Source organism: Hyperolius riggenbachi, chromosome 1 (genome assembly GCF_040937935.1).
Source record: "Hyperolius riggenbachi isolate aHypRig1 chromosome 1, aHypRig1.pri, whole genome shotgun sequence".
NCBI lineage: Eukaryota > Metazoa > Chordata > Amphibia > Anura > Hyperoliidae > Hyperolius > Hyperolius riggenbachi.
The window spans coordinates 661,653,701-661,672,639 of NC_090646.1; the positions used below are offsets into that span (position 1 = coordinate 661,653,701).

The 18,939-nt window shown below is 46.5% G+C and overlaps 1 protein-coding gene across 2 annotated transcripts in view; it reads left to right on the top strand.

The window, feature by feature from the left end:
• LOC137532233 (von Willebrand factor A domain-containing protein 5A-like) overlaps window positions 1–18,939 on the top strand; it is a 473,069-nt gene that overhangs the window by 2,134 nt on the left and 451,996 nt on the right. The window contains exons 1-3 of one of the 2 annotated variants that reach the window (XM_068252522.1): window positions 10,834–10,859; window positions 11,008–11,075; window positions 13,998–14,200. In XM_068252522.1, coding sequence (XP_068108623.1) covers window positions 11,021–11,075; window positions 13,998–14,200 — 258 coding nt within the window. In that variant the 5' untranslated portion in view covers window positions 10,834–10,859; window positions 11,008–11,020. Of the gene's footprint in view, window positions 1–10,833; window positions 10,860–11,007; window positions 11,076–13,997; window positions 14,201–18,939 lie in introns of those variants that run through there. The other variant, XM_068252513.1, reaches the window with a different exon arrangement.

Here is an 18,939-nt window from a genome sequence, read left to right on the forward strand (position 1 = left end):
GTATAGGTTAGCCAGGTTGGTGCCTCCAGTATAGGTAGCCAGTATAGTTGCTCCCAAAATAATTTAGATAGGCAGGCACCCCCAGTATAGGTTAACTAGGTGGGTGCCTCCAATATAGGTAGGCAGTATAGTTGCCACCAGTATAGGTTGGATAGGTACGCAACCCCCTTTAGGTTAGATAGGTAGGTGCCCGCAGTATAGGTTAGATAGATAGGAGCCCCCAGTATAGGTTAGATAGGTAGCAATCCCCAGTATAGGTTAGATAGGTAGGAACCCCCAGTATAGTTAGATAGGTAGGTTCCCCCCAGTATAAGTTAGTTAGGTAGGTGCCCCCCAGTATAAGTTAGATAAGTAGGTGCCCCCAGTATATGCTACATAGAAAGGAGCCCCCAGTGTAGGTTAGATAGGTAGGGGGCCCCAGTATAGGTTAGATAGGTAGATGTTTCCAGTCAGGCGCGCTGCTAGCCCCAAAGATCAGTGACATGTGCCCCGGATCTATTCTGGGGTGCCCCGGATGTCCACCAGGCTGTGGTGCCTCAGTGGTGGGCAATGTTGAGAGCCTGTGGTGCATCAATCAAATGAAGGGTATACTGGGTGCCATGGTGCCTCTATGTGGGCATAATGTGTGTGTGCTGCGATGCCTTTATGGAGGCATGCAGTGAGCTGTGGTACTATGGGGGCATGCTGACAGTCAGAGGTGTGGTGCCTCAATGAGAGGCCCGTGGGAACATGAGAAGGTGTCCACTAGACGGTCAGAGAATGCTTTGGTATAACTGCCAGATAACCTTGCAGCAGGCCAGTCTGCCCAGCAGAAATTCAGACCAGCCAGCTTAGAAGCCAGGTAACTCTGTCTAGCTATGTTTAACTATTTCTGCCGCCCGGACGTGAAGCTCACGTCCGGGCGGCTGCTCTGATGCGGTGTTGTGCTTCGGCGCATTCCCGCCCGTGATCGCGGGCGCGCCCCCGCCTCCCCATTGTGTCCCCCGGTAGGTGCTGGTCATTCCTCTAGTGTCTGGCGTTGCGATCACTACGTGGTAGCACTCAGACCTTGTCTGTATCTGTGACTGTGTACTAGCATAGTTTCCAAAGGTGTTGACGGCCAAGGATCTCGTCACACCTTAGCGTTAGGAATCTGAACTGTATTATTTGTTATGACCTTCTGCCTGCCTGACCATTCCTTTGAACTCTGATTCTGTACCTTGCTACTTCTGATCTCTCGTTGCCAAACTCTGCTCGTTCCTGGACTCTGTATTTGCCTCCTGATTCTGTACCTTGCTACTTCTGATACTCTGTTGCCAAACCCTGCCTGTTCACTGGATTCTGCACCTGTCTCCTGAATCTGTACTTGATCTGTCTGTGTGTTAACGACCTGGCTTGTCCGACCTCGAGAACTAGCCTTACTGTCAGAGCCAGTTCCCAGACCTGTGAGTGACATCCTCTCTCTGGTGTCACTCCTACTCTGTCCTTCCCACCTTCAGCCTAGCTCCTCCCCCAGGAGAGTCTAGGCCTACGGAAGGAATATTCCTCTGTGTGTACTCAAAGTATTACTGTTGCATAACACTCACTTGTTACTCAGGTGTCCAGAGGTTAGAATATATATCTGATTATCGGTGATACTGCAGATCATCTATAATCGGGTATATTCTGCATTCTCGGTGATACTGCAGTTCACCGGTAATCAGACCCTCTCTGTGTTACACCGATCGTTACACATACTAACATTAAAAATTAGCTATTTATGTCCCACACCAAAATATTCCCCAAATAAAATTAAAAACAAAAACAAAAAAAAAACATAAATAGTTACCTAAGGGTCTGAACTTTTTAAATATGCTTTTGAAGGGGGTATACTACAAACATTTTTTAAATTATAAGCTTGTAAATAGTGATGGACGCAACAAGGAAACAATGCACCTTTCTTTCCAAATAAAATATTGGCGCCATACACTGTGATAGGGACAAAATGTAAATGGTATAATAACCGAGACAAACGGGCAAATAAAATACATATGTTTTAATTATGGTAGCATGGATTATTTTAAAGCTATAATGGCCGAAAACGGAGAAATAATGATTTTTTTCCATTTTTTTCTTATTAATCCTGTTAAAATGCATTTACGGTAAAGTGGCTCTTAGCAAAATGTACCACCCACAGAAAGCCTAATTAGTGGCAGAAAAAACAAGATATAGATCAATAAATTGTGATAAGTAGTGATAAAGTTATTAGCGAGTGAATGGGAGGTGAAAATTGCTCCGATGCATAAGGTGAAAAATCCCCGCGGGCTGAAATGGTTAAGTAGCACTGTCTATTTATGTGATATGCTGCATTTTCATTTGTATTAATCCAGAGGAGGCTTCATCCAACATTTTGCTGGGCAGGCCTACTTAGACCACTGTTAAGTTCATGTAAATTTGGCTCCATCCATGACCACACCCACATTTTGGTGCGTGGCAACACCAATTTTCCGGCTGGAATGCCCAAAAGTGCACTGGATCTCTTGGAATCCTAGCAACGCCCCTGCTCCCAGTATAGGTTAGCTAGGGCGCCGCGTCGAAAAATGGGTGTGGTCATGAACCAGAATGTGGGTGTGGTCGTGGGTGGAGACAAGTTTACATGCACTAAGCAATGGTGGGACATTAGATTAGGACAGTGGTGGCGAACCTTTTGGAGGTCGAGTGTCCAAACTGCAAAGTCACTTTACTATCACAAAGTGCCAACAGCAATTTAAACTAAATACAAACGTTTTAACTCATACATGAACATTATGGAAAATTAAGTTGAAAATAAACTGTGAAGATAAAAATTTCATCCATCGTACTCCTGAAAAAATTATTCATTTTTTTTAGAACCTCCCAGTTTCATTTTCTGTTTTAAAAAGCGTAAAAAGTAGGTTTAATGCTATTGTCTCATATGATGATGATTCAGCTTTTTCCATAGTCTCGCAGTTAGCAATCATGTGACCCCCAACAAGACAAATTCAGCAATCATGAGGCCCCCAACAAGACAAATTCAGCAATCTTGAGGCCCCCAACAAATCATGAGGCCCCCAACAAGACAAAGTCAGTAACCATGAGGCCCGCAACAAGACAAATTCAGCAGTCATAAGGCACTTAAATAGACAGCTTTTCACATAAATAGGCAGAATGCCCCCTTAATATGTAGACACCTCTCACCTGGCAGCAGTTCCCCAAAATACACTCAATCTGACAGCAGTGGTTCCCCAAAAATAGGTAGCCCCAGGTCTATAGGTGTCCCCAGAATAGGTGGCCAGCGGTATAGATGTCCCCAGAACTGGTAGCCAGGGGTAGAGATGTCCCCAGAACAGGTAGCCAGGGGTATATGTGCCCAGTATATGTAGTCAGGGGTATATGTGCCCAGTATATGTAGGCAGGGGTATATGTGCCCAGTATATGTAGGCAGGGGAATATGTCCCCAGTATATGTAGGCAGGGGTATATGTCCCAGTATATGTAGGCAGGGGTATATGTCCCAGTATATGTAGCCAGGGGTATATGTCCCAGTATATGTAGGCAGGGGGTATATGTCCCAGTATATGTAGGCAGGGGGTATATGTCCCAGTATATGTAGGCAGGGGGTATATGTCCCAGTATATGTAGCCAGGGGGATATGTCCCAGTATATGTAGCCAGGGGGATATGTCCCAGTATATGTAGGCAGGGGTATATGTCCCAGTATATGTAGGCAGGGGTATATGTCCCAGTATATGTAGCCAGGGGGATATGTCCCAGTATATGTAGGCAGGGGGTATATGTCCCAGTATATGTAGGCAGGAGGTATATGTCCCAGTATATGTAGCCAGGGGGATATGTCCCAGTATATGTAGGCAGGGGTATATGTCCCCAGAAAAAGTAGCCAGGGGGATATGTCCCAGTATATGTAGGCAGGGGTATATGTCCCAGTATATGTAGGCAGGGGTTATTTCTCCCAGTATATGTAGCCAGGGGGATATGTCCCAGTATATGTAGCCAGGGGGATATGTCCCAGTATATGTAGGCAGGGGTATATGTCCCAGTATATGTAGGCAGGGGGTATATGTCCCAGTATATGTAGCCAGGGGGATATGTCCCAGTATATGTAGGCAGGGGTATATGTCCCAGTATCTGTAGGCAGGGGTATATGTAGGCAGGGGTATATGTCCCAGTATATGTAGGCAGGGGTATATGTCCCAGTATATGTAGCCAGGGGGATATGTCCCAGTATATGTAGCCAGGGGGATATGTCCCAGTATATGTAGGCAGGGGTATATGTCCCAGTATATGTAGGCAGGGGGTATATGTCCCAGTATATGTAGGCAGGGGTATATGTCCCAGTATATGTAGCCAGGGGTATATGTCCCAGTATATGTAGGCAGGGGTATATGTCCCAGTATATGTAGGCAGGGGTATATGTCCCAGTATATGTAGGCAGGGGTATATGCAGGCCCGGCCCTAGACTTTTTGCCGCCTGAGGCAATTTTCAAAGAAATCTCCTGCGTAGCAGGAAGTGACGTCAGTGGAGCGTCAGTGGAGAGCCCCCTAAGGTGAGGGAAGGGGGGGGGGAGACGTCCGCCCTTCCCCACTGTGCCCATAGCTCTCTCTCTTCTCTGCGCTGTTCCCCTCCTGCTGGCTGCATGGGCACGCGGCCAGGGGGGGGCAGCGGGCGGCCAGGCTCGGGCAGATGCCCGGTTTTGCCGTATGTGCGGACGCCCATGTTCACCATCATGGTTTAGGTGAAGGATACAGAAAGCTGTCTCAGAGATTTCAGCTGTCTGTTTCCACAGTTAGGAACATATTGAGGAAATGGAAGACCACAGGCTCAGTTCAAGTTAAGGCTCGAAGTGGCAGACCAAGAAAAATCTCGGATAAACAGAAGTGACGAATGGTGAGAACAGTTAACCCACAGACCAGCAACAAACACCTACATCATCTTGCTGCAGATGGAGTCACTGTGCATTGTTCAACCATTCGGCGCACTTTACTCAAAGAGATGCTGTATGCGAGAGTGATGCAGAGGAAGCCTTTTCTCCGCCCACAGCACAAACAGAGCCGCTTGAGGGATGCTAAAGCACATTTGGACAAGCTGTGGACTGCTGAAACTAAAACTGAGTTATTTGAGCATAACAAGGGGCGTTATGCATGGAGGAAAAACAACACATCATTCCAAGAAAAACACCTGCTACAAACAGTTAAATACTATTTACTCCATAACCATTTAGGCGGCCACATGTTTATAATTAGCACAACTCGTATGAGGAGATACTCTGGTACCAGACTATTATCACATCAATACAAATACAACCAGGGAATCTTCATGTGCTTATATTCACTTTATTCTAGACCTGCAAAATCCATTACCGAAACAGTGGTACACAAACATTTAAAACATTCTAAAAACATGATCTGACACTGGAGCTGCTACTATGTGCAATCCCACTGTCCCTGTGATGGTTTGTACCGTCTCTATGCAAATTGATCGGTTACCAATCACTATTGGACATATGTGGGCCCTGGTTGTATTTGTATTGATGTGAAAACAGTTAAATACGGTGGTGGTTCCATCATGCTGTAGGTCTGTGTGGCCACCGCAGGGACTGGGAATCTTGTCAAAGTTGAGGGACGCATGGATTCCACACAGTATCAGCAGATTATAGAGACCAATGTCCAGGAATCGCTGACAAAGCTGAAGCTGCGCCGGGCTGGATCTCTCAACAAGACAACGGCCCTAAACACTGCTCAAAATCCTCTAAGGCATTCATGCAGAGCAAGCACAACGTTCTGGAATGGCCATCTCAGTCCCCAGACCTGAATATAATTGGAAATCTGTGGTGTGAGTTAAAGAGAGCTGTCCATGCTTGGAAGCCATCAAACCTGAATGAACTAGAGATGTTTTGTAAGAGGAATGGTCCAAAATACCTTCATCCAGAATCCAGACTCTGATTGGAATCTACAGGAAGTGTTTAGAGGCTGTCATTTCTGCAAAAGGAGGATCTACTAAATATTGATTTCATTTTTTTTTGTGGTGCCCATGTTGTTTAACCACTTGAGGACCCCCCCTTTACCCCCCCTTAAGGACCAGCGTTATTTTTTGTGATCTGTGCTGGATGGGCTCTGCAGCCCCCAGCACAGATCAGGCAGCACACAGAGCGATCAGATCGCCCCCCTTTTTTCCCCCCTATGGGGATGATGTGCAGGGGGGGTCTGATCGCTCCTCCTGTCTGGCATGTTGCAGGGGGGGGCACCTCAAAGCCCCCCTCCGCGGCGAAATTCCTCCCTCCCTCTCCTATCTGCTCATCCCCGGTGATCGGGGCTGCACAGGACGCTATCCGTCCTGTGCAGCCAGTGACAGGCTGTCCCCTGTCACATGGCGGCGATCCCCGGCCGCTGATTGGCCGGGGATCGCCGATCTGCCTTACGGCGCTGCTGCGCAGCAGCGCCGTACAATGTAAACAAAGCGGATTATTTCCGCTTGTGTTTACATTTAGCCTGCGAGCCGTGATCGGCGGCCCGCAGGCTATTCACGGAGCCCCCCGCCGTGAATTGACAGGAAGCAGCCGCTCGCGCGAGCGGCTGCTTCCTGATTAATCAGCCTGCAGCTGGCGACGCAGTACTGCGTCGCTGGTCCTGCAGCTGCCACTTTTGCCGACGCGCGGTATGAGTGCGCGGTCGGCAAGTGGTTAAACAATTATTGCACACTTTCTGTCAATCCAATAAACTTCATTTCACTTCTCAAATATCACTGTGTGTGTCTCCTATAGGATATATTTAGCTGACATTTTTTTTATCGTAACAACCAACGATTTATACAGGAAAATCATGACAATTAACAAGGTTGCCCAAACTTTCGCATCCCACTGTAGATACCCAGTTTTACAAACAACCCATGCCCCCATACATATGTATACCCTGCCACCTCATCACCCTTTTGTTCTACTTTTTTACATGGTTAAATTCTTCATTTTTAGATTCTACTGTGGGGTCCTGGCTTCACAGTGGGGTTGCACATGTACACACTATGTGCAGGGCCAGTACGCTCATCAAGCAAGGTGAAACACTTGCATCAGGTGCAGAGATTACAGTGGCAGCATGTTTGTACGGTGTCTTTACACTTACAGTATGCAGTCAGAGGTAAAAAGGTCATCATTGGGGAAAAACAGTCACTCCAATAGTCACCTAGGTGCTCCTTCAGTGCTGCTAACCTGGATGAGGTAGCTTGCCGGTGCACTCGTCCAGCAAGTTCACCACTCCTGCCACAGTAGATCCAACAACAATGAGGACAAGACACTCCACAGGTTGTGTCTTTGCTCTGAATAAACAAACGCAAGTTTGAAGGCCGCGGAGTGCCTTGTCCTCATTGTTGTTGCATCATTGGGGAAAAGCAGCTTGTTGTGCTGTGTGAGGAGGCGGACAGTGAGTAAGGAGGGGGGAAGCAGGAGAGCAGCAGTGTCTCATTTGACTTGCACAGCAGAAGGGAGGAGGTGGTACTGCTGTCCTGACTGGGGAGGAATGGAGGACGGCCGACTAGCTGAGGGTGAACAGTTTGTTTGTCATAGACTCGCAACCAGTCAGTGTGCAATAAGTGTTTAAATAAAATTAGGCAGGTGCATACATTTGGGCACTGTTGTCATTGTATTGATTCCAAAACCTTTAGAACTAATTATTGGAACTCAAATTGGCTTGGTAAGCTCAGTGACCCATGACCTACATACACAGGTGAATCCAATTATGAGAAAGAGTATTTAAGGGGGTAATTTGTAAGTTTCCCTCCTCTTCTAATTTTCTCTGAAGAGTAGCAACATGGGGGTCTAAGAACAACTCTCAAATGACCTGAAGACAAAGATTGTTCACCATCATGGTTTAGGGGAAGGATACAGAAAGCTGTCTCAGAGATTTCAGCTGTCTGTTTCCAAAGTTAGGAACATATTGAGGAAATGGAAGACCCCAGGCTCAGTTCAAGTTAAGACTCGAAGTGGCAGACCAAGAAAAATCTCAGATAAACAGAAGCGACAAATGGTTAGAACAATCAACCCACAGACCAGCACCAAAGACCTACAACATCATCTTGCTGCAGAAGGAGCCACTTTACACAAGGAGATGCTGTATGCGAGAGTGATTCAGAGGAAGCCTTTTCTCCGCCTATAGCACAAACAGAGCTGCTTGAGGTATGCTAAAACACATTTGGACAAGCCAGCTTCATTTTGGAATAAGGTGCTGTGGATTGATGAAACTAAAATTTAGTTATTCGGGCATATCAAGGGGCATTATGCATGGAAAAAGAACACAGCATTCCAAGAAAAACACCTGCTACCTACAGTAAAATATGGTGGTGGTTCCATCGTGCTATGGGGCTGTGTGGCCAGTGCAGGGACTGGGAATCTTGTCAAAGTTGAGGGACACATGGATTCCACTCAGTATCAGCAGATTCTGGAGACCAACGTCCAGGAATCAGTTACAAAGCTGAAGCTGCGCCGGCACTGGATCTTTCAACAAGACAACGACCCTAAACACCGCTCAAACTCCACTAAGGCAGTGTTTCCCAACCCTGTCCTCAAGGCCCACCAACAGTGCATGTTTTGTGGAAATCCACAGAGCTAGTTAATCAGCTCTGCTGAGACACTAATTACCTCACCTGTGCAGGTTTGTGGTTTCCTGCAAATCATGTACTGTTGGTGGGCCTTGAGGATAGGGTTGGGGAACTCTGCACTAAGGCATTCATGCAAAGGAACAAGTACAACATTCTGGAATGACCATCTCAGTCCCCAGACCTGAATATAATTGAAAATCTGTGGTGTGAGTTAAAGAGAGCTCTCTTTAACTCACACCACAGATTTTCAATTATATTCAGGTCTGGGGAATGTTGTACTTGTTCCTCTGCATGAATGCTCGGTCCATGCTCGGAAGCCATCAAACCTGAATGAACTAGAGATGTTTTGTAAAGAGGAATGGTCCAAAATACCTTCAACCAATCCAGACACTCATTGAACCCTTCAGGAAGCATTTAGAGCAGTGGTCCTCAAACTAAAGCCCGCGGGCCGAATGCGCTCCCCCAAGGCTTTTTCACCGGCCCCCAAACACAAAATGCATAACTTGTAGATGTGGCCCACTGCACCTTTAAATGTCAGCGCCCCACATATAGAATAGCAGTGCAGGCACCACCCATCCACATACTGTGAGCAGTCATTCACTGGCCTCCAATGAAATTCTTCATCAGGTGACACTGCTGTCCAACTGGACGGCAGGTTGTCACCTGGGCATGCGTCACTGTCTGGTGCACAAAGACGTTCTATGGGCGCCGCATGACTGATTGGCTGCTGCTGGGAGTTCTCCAAGCATGATTGGGGGGAATCAATACCTAGATTCAATGTAATGTTTTTCAGCATCATTTTATGTATGTTCCGGGCCGGCCCCCCAGCAGTCTGAGGTATGTTGACCCGGCCCTTGACTGAAAAAGTTTGGGGACCTCTGGTTTAGAGGCTGTAATTTCTGCAAAAGGAGGATCTACTAAATATTGATTTCATTACTTTTTTGTGGTGCCCAAATTTATGCACCTGCCTAATTTTGTTTAAACAATTATTGCGCACTTTCTGTAAATCCAACAAACTTCATTTCACTTCTCAAATATCACTGTGTGTGTGTCTCCTATATGATATATTTAACTGACTTTTTTTATTGTAACAACCAACGATTTATACAGGAAAATCATGACGATTAACAAGGTTGCCCAAACTTTCGCATCCCACTGTATACTCCCAACTATATACTGTGTGCAGGTCCCCACCATATATTATACAAGACGTAGTGAATGATCGTAATCTACTAATTACTATTGCGCAAAATTTCGCAAACATTTTTGCAATTACACATACATGTCAATTACAATTACAAAACAATATTTTTTGAAAAAGACCTTGTAGCTTTTGAGAAAATCGATTTTAAAAATGCAAACAAAAATGTTTTTTAAACACCCCTCCCCCCCCCCCCAAAGAAAAAGTTTAAATGTTTTTTAAAATAGATTTTCTCAAAAACTACAAGGTCTTTTTGAGCAATTCTTTTTGTAACATGTACCTACTATTCTTCTTAACACATTTAGCAATTTTGGTAGCAATTGGGGCTTTGGTATCGGGGCTTTGCTATTCGCCGCCATGAAATTACACATAAATTATGCGTAAATTCATGCATAATTACGAATGGGAACAATTAACTACGAAATTGATTATGTTATTCCCCTGAAATTTTGCATTACGATGCGTGACTGCGTATTACAATGCGTAATTACGCATGGGCGTAATTTCTACTCATCACTATACAAGAGATCTCAGATCAACTCACATTAGCTAAAGATAAATAGAGGTAGGAAAAGTACAAATTATAATAAATACATAATAATTTCATACAATTTGCATAACATTGCATCAAGAATAAAAATGCAGTGCAATAGCGCATTGCATTGCTGCGCAGCGCAAAAAATTGTATCACCCAATCACAGGTAACCACCACTTCTCAGCTACCACAATAGCTCCTCCCCCCGGCCTATAATCTACATGTGGATCATGCAATCACAGGTAACCACCACTTCTCAGCTACCACAGTAGCTCCTCCCCCCGGCCTATAATCTACATGTGGATCATGCAATCACAGGTAACCACCATGTCTCAGCTACCACAATAGCTCCTCCCCTGGCCTATAATCTACATGTGGATCATGCAATCACAGGTAACCACCACGTCTCAGCTACCACAATAGCTCCTCCCCCGGTCTATAATCTACATGTGGATCATGCAATCACAGGTAACCACCACTTCTCAGCTACCACAATAGCTCCTCCCCCCGGCCTATAATCTACATGTGGATCATGCAATCACAGGTAACCACCACCTCTCAGCTACCACAGTAGCTCCTCCCCCTCCTGCAGTGTCTCTCAGCAACAGCATCTCCTAGAAGGTGAGGGCGATCTCATAGCTAGTGAGCAGCACTGTGTCATGTGACTCTGCTTGTGTCTTCTCTCCCTACAGGAAATCTGCAGAGATGCCGATGGCTGTTCCATTGTGTGGCCTCATGATCCTGGGCTCCCGTCAGCCAGGTGAGTATTATTCATTCATCACCTGACGCACTCATCCTGTCCTGCATTCACTGGTATAGCAGACATGGCCTCCCCGCTGCACAAGGTGAGGTGGCTTTTACATTTCACATGACACATGCCTGGCGCTGGCTGCCATTTCACTGGAAGTACTGAAAAATACAAGGAGCTAATGGTGGCCAATATTTTCCTCAGATGCGATCATTCAGTTAGGGATTGTAATTGGAAGGTATTTAGAGATTGTTCCCAAGAACGGGACGATTAGGGCACTTTCTCTCTTCAGATCATAAAATCCAACCAGGAGCGTAACAATACGGGCTGCAGCCCCTGCACCCGCGTAAGGCCACTGTCACCAGCTGCCCACCTTCAGTATAGGCAGCCAGATGGCCCCTCACCCTTCCCTCTAGTATGGTAGCCTGATGACCCTCCCAGGTATAGGTAGCCAGATGACCCATCACCCTTCCCTCTAGTATTGTAGCCTGATGACCCCCCCCCCCCCCCCCAGTATAGGTAGCCAGATGACTCCTCCCCCTCTCTTCAGTATAGGTAGCCAGATGACCCCTCACCTTTCCCTCTAGTATGGTAGCCTGATGACCCCTCACCTTTCCCTCTAGTATGGTAGCCCGATGACCCCCCCCCCCCGTATAGGTAGCCACATGACCCATCACCCTTCCCTCTAGTATGGTAGCCAGATGACCCCTCACCTTTCCCTCTAGTATGGTAGCCCGATGACCCCCCCCCCCCCGTATAGGTAGCCAGATGACCCCTCACCTTTCCCTCTAGTATGGTAGCCCGATGACCCCCCCCCCCCGTATAGGTAGCCACATGACCCATCACCCTTCCCTCTAGTATGGTAGCCTGATGACCCCTCACTCTTCCCTCTAGTATGGTAGCCTGATGACCCCCCCCCCCGCCCCGCAGTATAGGTAGCCAGATGACCCCTCTGCCTTTTCCCCTAGTATGGTAGCCTGATCACCCCCCCCCCCAGTATAGGTAGCCAGATGACCCATCACCCTTCCCTCTAGTATGGTAGCCTGATGACCCCCCCAGTATGGGTAGCCAGATGACCCATCACCCTTCCCTCTAGTATGGTAGACTGATGACCCCCCCCTTCCCCCAGTATAGGTAGCCAGATGACCCCTCTTCCTTTCCCTCTAGTATAGGTAGCTTGATGACCCCTCCCCCTCAAGTATAGGTAGCTAGATGACTCCTTTAATCCCTCCCTTTACCACTCCCACCTTTCAGTATAGGTAGCCAGCTCGCTTCCCACCGCAGTAGCCATCAGTGTCACTCCTCCGCTCGTCTCCAGCGCAAGAGCTTCCTCTTCCCCTCCGTCTCCATCAGCCGCTGCTGTACATCTGACCCTCCAACCAGCATCTCTCACTTGTGTCTTACCCGCATGTTACCAGCGAGTCAGACAGGAAGAGGAAGCTTCAACGTTGGAGATGAGCAGAGATGTGAGCGACTGGCGGCTGCTATTCCACATCCTCCGCTTATAACTCTGCAATGCTGCAGAAGGCTATAGCCACCAGCCACGCCCACAATGCCAATGTGCAGAAAGAGCGGGGCAGCCACTGCACAGGCGGCTGGCAGCAGAGTACCACGGTCAGGCATTTGTTTAGTTTAGCCTGCTGCTGTGGTGCCCTAGGCCATGGCCTAGTTGGTCTTGGCCTAAATCCGGCCCTGTGTATGAGCCATGATATCTAATCCCTAGGGAGTCCAAACTAGGATGAGGATAATGGCCCGCGAGGCTGATAAATATAGCAATTTACTCTTCATGCAATTTTTTTATGTCCATTTTCTCCACAGACTGCGCAATCTTCTGCACAATTGATCGGAAAAATCTGATCAAATGATCGTATCTGAGAAAAATATTGTACTGTTAATGGGCACTGAAACCAAGGTGAAAATAAACTGACAAGATAAACAATTGTATTTATCCTCCTACTCCTAAAATTGAATTTTTGTTGGGCTATCTCATGGTATTCTTTATATTTAACCTCCTTGCCGGTTATCCCGAGCTCAGCTCCTCAGGAGGATTTCTCAGGCTCCACTGGGCCGATTTGCATAATTTTTTTCCTACACGCAGCTAGCACTTTGCTAGCTGCATGTGGTACGCGATCGCCGCCGCTACCCGCCGATTCGCCACTACCCGCCGCGCCGAGCCGCCCCCCTTGCCAAGACCCCTGCGCAGCCTGGCCAATCAGTGCCAGGCAGCGCTGAGGGGTGGATCGGGATTCCCTCTGACGTCCCGACGCCCATGACGTCGGTGACGTAATCCCGCCCCGTCACCATGGCGACTGGGGAAGCCCTGCAGGAAATCCCATTCTGAACGGGATTTCCTGCTTCCTCTGATCGCCGGAGGCGATCGGAGTGGGTGGGGGGATGCCGCCGCTCAGCGGCTATCATGTAGCGAGCCCTGGGCTCGCTACATGATTTGAGAAAAAAAAGTGCTGCGCTGCCTCCTTGCCGGCGGGAATTGGACCGGAAAGGAGGTTAAACATTTACAAAGTAGGTTGAATGTTTTACTGTCTCTAATAAGTGTTGTGTTACAGAGTTAAAAAAGGTCAATAGTTGCTACTTCCAATATGTGCAATATACGCTGCTACTCTGAGCCTGTGCAGATAGTAAACTAGCTACAGTGTGTTCTGATCTCTGCTACCTCCAGTATGTACAGTATAAGCTGCTACTCTGAGCCTGTGCGGATAGTAAACTAGCTGCAGTGTGTTCTGATTTCTGCTACCTCCAGTATGTACAGTATAAGCTGTTAATCTATGCTCATACTACTACTAAACCAGCAGCAGTTTGTGCTGATCCCTTAGACCAAACTCTGACACTACTGTAATGCTTTATGGATCTGAATCCATGTAATTGTGTCCATGATGTAAGCTCTGTAATCGGTCACTCTCCCCTGTGTTCTCCCAGTTCCTCTGCAGGGGATCTGGGTTGACGTCCAGGTGAAAGGCTTTGTGGCCGACGTGTCAGCGACTCTGAAGTATAAGAACAAGGAGGAGAATGCGGTGGAGGCGGTCTTTGTCTTTCCCATGGATAAGGACTCCGCTGTCTACAGCTTTGAGGCCACCATAGAGGGGAAGAAGATTATCGCTGATCTGCAGGAGAAGAAGGAGGTAATGAGGAAAGCCTGTCAGTAAAGTATATGGCATTTTCATTACCATGGCTTGGGGGCAACATAACCAGTTGTGTTATGCTAAGTATACAAAATATCGTCCTAAAGCAAACTCAAATATGACAATATCTGCACCTTGACTTGCTGTCCGTGGTATATTTCCATTGCTACAGTTTTTGGTCATTAGTGATTTTTGTTGCCCAGTGAGTTCGTCACTATGCACAGTACAGGGAGAGTTAAGGAAAAAATCAACCTGCTGCGTAATTACTTTACCCTGTTATGTGAAACAATTGGCAATCAAACAAAAAGTGATTTCTTATTGTTTTAGGGATGTTTATGGGCATAGGCCATGTAGGCAATGACGTAGATGGGCCTCTAGTGTATAGGGTGCAGTACTGCACCCTCTGTACTTTTTAAATTCTGTTGTTGTGTGCTAACCTATGCTTGCAGCCATCTGTAACTCCCTCTATAGTGGGCTTAGAGCAGAGGTGGGCAAACTTTTTGACTTGAGGGCCACATGGGATCCTCAAGTTTAACTGGGGGATCGGACCAGAATAGGAGTACGCGCGCTGCGGCAAAATAAATTCTCAGGATATGGGCAAAGCTAGCTAACATAACAGTGTAAGGCAAACACAGTGGGCCCAAGTTTTCTCCCAAAATATAGGCGAAGTGACCCTAAAGGTAATTAGCCAACGTTCCCCCCATCCACAAACAGCAAATGTCAGTAGCCATTGCTCTAAGCAACAAAGGCACAGCAGCTAGACCCCACAGACAGCAAGAAATGTAATGTGGCATCGTTTCCCCAGAAAATACAGATAATGCGGCAACGTGTCTCCAGAAAATACACATAATGCGTCAGCGTTTCTTCAGAAAATACACATAATGCGTCAGCGTTTCTTCAGAAAATACACATAATGTGGCAGCGTTACTTCAGAAAATGCACATAATAGCGCAGCATTTCACCAGAAAATAAACGTAATGGCACAGCGTTTCCCCAGAAAATACACATAATGTGGCAGCGTTTCATCAGAAAATGACATAATGGTGCAGCATTTCCCCTAAAAATACACATAATGGTGCAGCATTTTCCCTAAAAATACACATAATGATGCAGCATTTTCCCTAAAAATACACATAATGGTGCAGCGTTTCACCAGAAAATGGCACAAAATTTCCCCTGAAAATACACATAATGGCGCAACGTTTCCCCAGAAAATACAGATAATGCAGCAGCGTTTCCTCAGAAAATACACATAATGGCGCTGCATTTCACCAGAAAATACATAATGGTGCAGCATTTCCCCAGAAAATACACAAAATGGCACAGCGTTTCACCAGAAAATACACATAATAGCACAGCGTTTTACCAGAAACTGCAGATAATGCGGCAGTGTTTCACCAGAAAATACAGATATTGCGGAAGCATTTCACCTAAAAATACACTCAGCATTTCCCCAGAAAATACAGATAATGTGGGAGAGTTTCATCAGAAAATACAGACAATGTGGCAGCATTTCAACAGAAAATACAGATAATGTGGCAGCGTGTCACCAGAAAATATAGATAATGCCGGAGCGTTTCACCAGAAAACACAGATAATGTGGCAGCGTTTCACCAAAAAAATACAGATAATTTGGAAGCATTTCCCCTGTAAAATACACCCAGCGTTTCACCAGAAAATACATAATGGCACATCATTTCCCTAGAGAAATACAGATAATGTGTGAGCGTTCCACCAGAAAATACAGATAATATGGCAGCGTCTCACCAAAAAATACAGATAATGCGGGAGATTTTCATTTGAAAATACACCCAGCAACAGATAATGCGGGAGGGTTTCACCAGAAGATACAGATAATGTGGGAGCGTTTCACCATAAAATACAGATAATGCGGGAGGATTTCACCAGAAAATACACATAGGGCATGATGCACATTTTTGCATTGCGAGCGTTCGCAAATTTCGTGCAAAACTATAATGGTTTTCGCGCGCTAAAGTGAATTTTTGCTATCGTTTGTGCGAGAAAATTTGCGTTTGCGAGCGAAAACGTTGTCATATCGCACGAAAATTCGTGATCACGCACGACGCGAAAATTTGCGCAAAAACGGCTGTACTAACAGTTAGCACTCTTTTGTGAATCAAGCCCATAATGCGGGAGCATTTCACCATAAAATACAGATGATGTGGGAGCGTTTCACCAGAAAATACAGATAAAATGTGTGCGTTTCACCATAAAATACAGTTAATGCAGGAGGATTTCACCAGAAAATACACACAATGCGGGAGCATTTCACCATAAAATACACATGATGTGGGAGCGTTTCACCATAAAATACAGTTAATGCGGGAGCGTTTCAGCAGAAAATACAGATTATGTGGCAGCCTTTCACTAGAAAATACACATAATGGCACATTGTTTCCCCAGAAAATACAGATAATGCGGGAGCGTTTCACCAGAAAATGCACATAATGGCACGTTTCATCAGAAAATACACTTAACGCGGCAGCGTTTCACCAGAAAACACATGTAATGTGGCAGCATTAAATACACATAGTGAACAGTGTTCCCCTGAAAATACAGATGGTGTCCGAAGCCCTGCACTGGGGACACAAATAGTCTCCAGTACAGGGCTTCGTACACCATTTTCTCATAGCCCTGCTCTGCTTGCCGGAACCTTCAGACTCCTGCAGGCTGGAGGTGAGCTGCGGGCTGTGACTGGATGCCGCAAGCCAGTTCCAGGGACACACATGACCCGGGCTTACATCGGCGGGCCAGATGAAATGGCCACGCAGGCTGTAGTTTGCCCACCCCTGGCTTAGAATCTTCACACTACAGTTCAGTGGAACAGTTAGCTCCATCTCCTGCAGCTCCACCTCCTTCTGTAGATGTGAGCTTAGCTCTACTGAAGGTGGGGGGGGTTAAAGAGAAACTCCAACCTAGAATTGAACTTTATCCCAATCAGTAGCTGATACCCCCTTTTACATGAGAAATATAATGATTTTCACAAACAGACCATCAGGGGGCGCTGTATGACTGATTTTGTGCTGAAACCTCTCCCACAAGAAGCTCTGAGTACCGCGGTACTCTGGGCAAACTGCCACAATGGAACAATGTTCACAGACAGGAAATAGCTGCTTACAGCTGTCTCTAACAGCCAAAACAGCTAAGAACAGCTACATAACCTGCCCACAGTAAAAATGTCACCAAGTAATAAATGTCAGAATGTAAATCGGGGAGAGGAAAGATTTTACAATGAGCAAACACTGACTAAATCATTTATACATAATTATGGTAAAAAAATGAAGCACTTTTTTTACTACATTATTTTCACTGGAGTTCCTCTTTAAAGGGAAGGTTCAAGCAAAATTATAAAAATGAGTTTCACTTACCTGGGGCTTCTACCATCCCCATGCAGCCATCCTGCGCCCTCGTAGTCACTCACTGCTGCTCCAGTCCCCTGCTGGCAGCTTGCCGACCTCGGAGGTCGGCGGGACGCATTGCGTACATTTTTACGCATTCCCGCTAGTGCAGGAGCATTAACACATATATTTTTACGCGTTACTGGTTCAATGCGTACGCATTGAACCAGTAATGCGTAAAAATGTATGTGTTAATGTTCCTGCACTAGCGAGTATGCGTAAAAATGTATGCAATGCGGCCCCCCGACCTCCGAGGTCGGCAAGCTGCCAGTGGGGGACCGGAGCAGCAGTGAGTGACTACAAGGGCGCAGGATGGCTGCTTGGGGCTGGTAGAAGCCCCAGGTAAGTGAAACTCATTTTTTTATTTTGCTTGGACATTCCCTTTAAGTAGAGGAGAGGAGAAAGTAGACTGAGTTGTACGATGAGAGGCCCTGACACTATGATACTTTTGCTTGCCATGTGTCTCAGTGTGGTCCACAATCCATTGTTTTTATTAATACTGGACTACTTGGCTTTTTCTGGTGCCCTTTCTGTTAGAGGCAGTAGTTTGATTGCAGTTGTTCTATACTGCTTTGTATAAAAAGCTACATACTTACCTAAAAAGAGGGAAGCCTCTGGATCTTGCATAGGCTTGTCACGTCCTCCTGGACCCACTGTTACGCCCCGAAAGAGATTCAACAACAGTTCACTGGATACTTGGATAGCTGATTGCGACCGAGCTCCAGTTCATGCACAAGTGCGACGTTACTGGCCGCATCTGGGCTTTAAGCCAGAGCCACTTGTGCACCTGCATAGAGTTGTGGGGCTGTCAGATGCCAAAAAATGGCATTAACCACTTAAGGACCACAGGCTTTATCTCCCCCCCCCCCCCCTAAAGACCAGGCCATTTTTTGTAAAATAGGTCACTGCAGCTTTAAGGCCTCGCTGCAGGGTCACACAACTCAGCACACAGGTGATCCCCCCCCCCTTTTCTCCCCACCAACAGAGATCTCTGTTGGTGGGGTCAGATCGCCCCCCCCCCCCCAGATGTTTATTTGTTTATTACTATTTATTTGTTTATTTTTTAATAAATTGTACTGTTTTTTTTTATATTTATATATCCTCCCCCCCCCCCCTCTCCCCGCCAGCCAATCCCTGTGATCAGCTGTCATAAGCTTCAGTCTATGACAGCCGATCACTCATGAGCCAATGGAGGAGACAGCTGTGTCACACTGTCCCCAGTACAGCGCTGTACATGCTAATTAGACAATGGTTTCACCGTCTAACAGTCTCCCGACTTGCGATTGCCGCTGGGAGACTGGAGCTCCACCTACCAAGCAG